Here is a 3,075-nt window from a genome sequence, read left to right as displayed (position 1 = left end):
TAATCTTTTTTTTTAATTTATTTATCTAGTTTTTTGTAGATTTCTTTGTTTTGATGTGGATATTGAAGCTGTTGTCTCCATTTTTATTTATTTATTTTTTCTTTTTTTCTCTTCTTTTTTGTGCTCTGTCATGTTGTTTTTTTTTTTTTTTTTTCAAGACCATGGCTATTATGTGCTGCTTATCTTTATTGCTGTAGTGCTCACTGGATATTTTATTCGATACTTCGTTTTGGGTTTTTTTTTTTTTTTTTTGGTTCTTGGGCCACATCTGGCAGTGCTCAGGGGTTACTCCTGGCTGTCTGCTCAGAAATAGCTCCTGGCAGGCACGGGGGACCATATGGGACACCGGGATTCCAACCAACCACCTTTGGTCCTGGATCAGCTGCTTGCAAGGCAAGCACTGCTGTGCTATCTCTCCGGCCCCGATACTTCTTTTTGTGCTGTTGTGCTGTTTCACCTTTTTCCCCTTCGTCTCTCAAACTGAAGATGAGAGCCGGACTCCGCCCATTTTTGGTGTATTTTATTTTTACCCCATTTTATTATTTTTCTCTTCTTCAAACAAAAACACAAAACTTGAACTATCTAGTCCCGCCCCCAAATAGAGGGGGAAATAATGGAGGTACCAAGACCAACAGCTATAAGATCACTAAATAGCAACCTAGGCACAGAGGGGACCACTCATTCTAGCAGACCCGGGGGTGAGGTGGAGGACATGGGAGGCAGGATGGGAACGGAGGTGGAGGGAGGACAATTTGGTGATGGGAATTCCCCTGATGCAATGTTAATATGTACCTGAAATATTACTGTGAACGATATGTAATCCACTACGATTCAAATAAAAACTATATTAAAAATACTCCTTATATGTTAATGTGCAATTGAATTTGAAGACTGCTTTCCCGCAGAATCTTAAATAAATTACTCCGTATAGTATATATGTCTAGGAAAATTTGATTTAAAAATATCAACTGGAGGCTTAAGTTTTTGCATGCTTAAGAACTAGACATAAGCTAGAATTCCTGAACAGAATTTATGTCAAAAATGCAACAAAATTCTTATTCTATGCTTTTTATCTCCTGTCAATTACTACCCTGTTATTCTTTATTTTATATTAAGAAATATGACATTATATATTGTGTTAAATTAGATAATTTTTGTGATAGAAATGTTACTTAGATTAGATCACATCTTAAAATAAAAACTGACTTGAATTGTTAGTAATTAGAAAATACAATAAGTATTATCAAACATTGCGATAAAATCAGAACAATTCTAAAATAGTACAAATTATAGAACTAAAAAATTAAGACTTAAAGTACTGCCATGGAGAACAGAAAGAACATTGTATTGTTAGAACAAAAATTTGATTGCTGGTGGTAGAGAGAATTGTATGTATCAACTTGATTGTGTACTTGGTTACAAGATATTATTAGAAAATTATTAGAGGCTCTCTGTAAGTCTCCTCATATACACAGCTGGAGTATTTCCTGGAGAACAAGTGGCCCAATAGCTGACTGAACAGAGGTGGGTGCTGGCTTCAGCAGAAGCTGCCCCAGCAGAGCAAGGTTTGGAAATGTCAGCAATCCTCCGAGAGCTGCTCTGTGTCTCTGAGAAAGCTGCCAACATTGCCCGGGCTTGCAGGCAGCAGGAAGCCCTCTTCCAGCTGCTGATAGAAGAAAAGAAAGACGGAGACAAGAACAAGAAGTTTGCCGTTGACTTCAAGACTTTGGCTGATGTGCTGGTCCAGGAAGTTATAAAACAGAATATGGAGAACAAGTTTCCAGGCTTGGGAGAAAAAGTGTTTGGAGAAGAATCCAATGAGTTTACTAATGATTTAGGGGAAAAGATTATCTTGAGAGTGTGTCCAACGGAGGAAGAGATGGTGGAACTTCTTAGTAAAGTCCTTAATGGAAACAAGTTGGCATCAGAAGCATTAGCCAAGGTTGTTCACCAGGATGTCAACTTGACTGACCCAACTCTGGATTCCATTGAGATAAACATTCCACAGGACTTGCTGGGAATCTGGGTGGATCCCATAGATTCAACTTACCAGTATATAAAAGGTTCTGCAGACACTAAATCCAACCAAGGAATCTATCCCAGTGGACTCCAATGTGTGACCATTTTAATTGGTGTGTATGATATACAGACAGGTATTCCCCTGATGGGGGTCATCAACCAACCTTTCCTATCACAAGACAGAGACACCCACAGGTGGAAAGGACAATGCTATTGGGGCCTTTCTTACATGGGCACCAATATCCACTCACTTCAGCACCTCAACTTGAAGAGAAACATCACCGAAATGCAGAATCCAGCAACTGGAAAGAAAAGCTCCGAAGCCCAAGAGCCAGGAACCCACTTTTCAGCTGTCATTAGTACCAGCGAGAAGGAGCCCATCAGAGCTGCACTGTCACGTATATGTGGGGAGAACATTTTCCGGGCTGCAGGGGCTGGGTACAAGAGCCTTTGTGTGATCCAAGGTCTTGTTGATGTTTACATCTTTTCTGAAGACACTACCTTCAAGTGGGACTCCTGCGCGGCCCATGCCATCCTGCGGGCCATGGGTGGGGGCATGGTGGATCTGAAAGAATGCTTGCTAAGAAACCAAGAGCCAGACCTCGACCCACCGCAGCTGGTGTATCACATGGAAAATGAGGGTGCTACTGGTGTGGAGAAGTGGGCCAACAAGGGGGGACTGATTGCATACAGGTCAAGGAAACAGCTAGAGACATTCTTGGGCCTCCTCATCCAGAACCTCACACCTGCAGGCTCAACCATATAGATGAAGCTTGTCTCCATGTACTTAGACACTGAACTGTGTATCATTTTCCACATCTCCATCTTGAGGGTAGCTTGGTCCTACTGACTGATGGTCAGTGCTATATTTCTGGGTTTTGTTTTGTTTTTTTTTTTTGCAAGGATGGGCATGAGGATTCTCTCAGCAGTGCTCAGAGGGCCTGGAGGACATGCCTAGCATTGGTATTCCAACTGGATATGCTGGTCAGTTCGATGATGGAGCTTGATGATGGAGTGGTGCTTGGGCCTAGTGGTGGGACGAGTGGGAATGGGTTC

General features: G+C 41.7%; 1 protein-coding gene across 1 annotated transcript; it reads left to right on the top strand.

The window, feature by feature from the left end:
• The first annotated feature begins 1,516 nt into the window (after positions 1 to 1,516).
• Positions 1,517 to 2,835, top strand: LOC126025706 (inositol polyphosphate 1-phosphatase-like). The gene has a single exon (XM_049785501.1). It carries the CDS (start codon positions 1,574 to 1,576, stop codon positions 2,783 to 2,785), a length of 1,212 nt encoding a protein of 403 aa, XP_049641458.1. The 5' UTR covers positions 1,517 to 1,573; the 3' UTR covers positions 2,786 to 2,835.
• Positions 2,836 to 3,075: the final 240 nt, after the last annotated feature.

This window comes from Suncus etruscus, chromosome 13, assembly GCF_024139225.1.
Source record: "Suncus etruscus isolate mSunEtr1 chromosome 13, mSunEtr1.pri.cur, whole genome shotgun sequence".
Lineage (NCBI taxonomy): Eukaryota > Metazoa > Chordata > Mammalia > Eulipotyphla > Soricidae > Suncus > Suncus etruscus.
The sequence above is the reverse complement of the archived record's forward strand: the minus strand, read 5'-3'. Positions and strand labels throughout refer to the sequence as shown.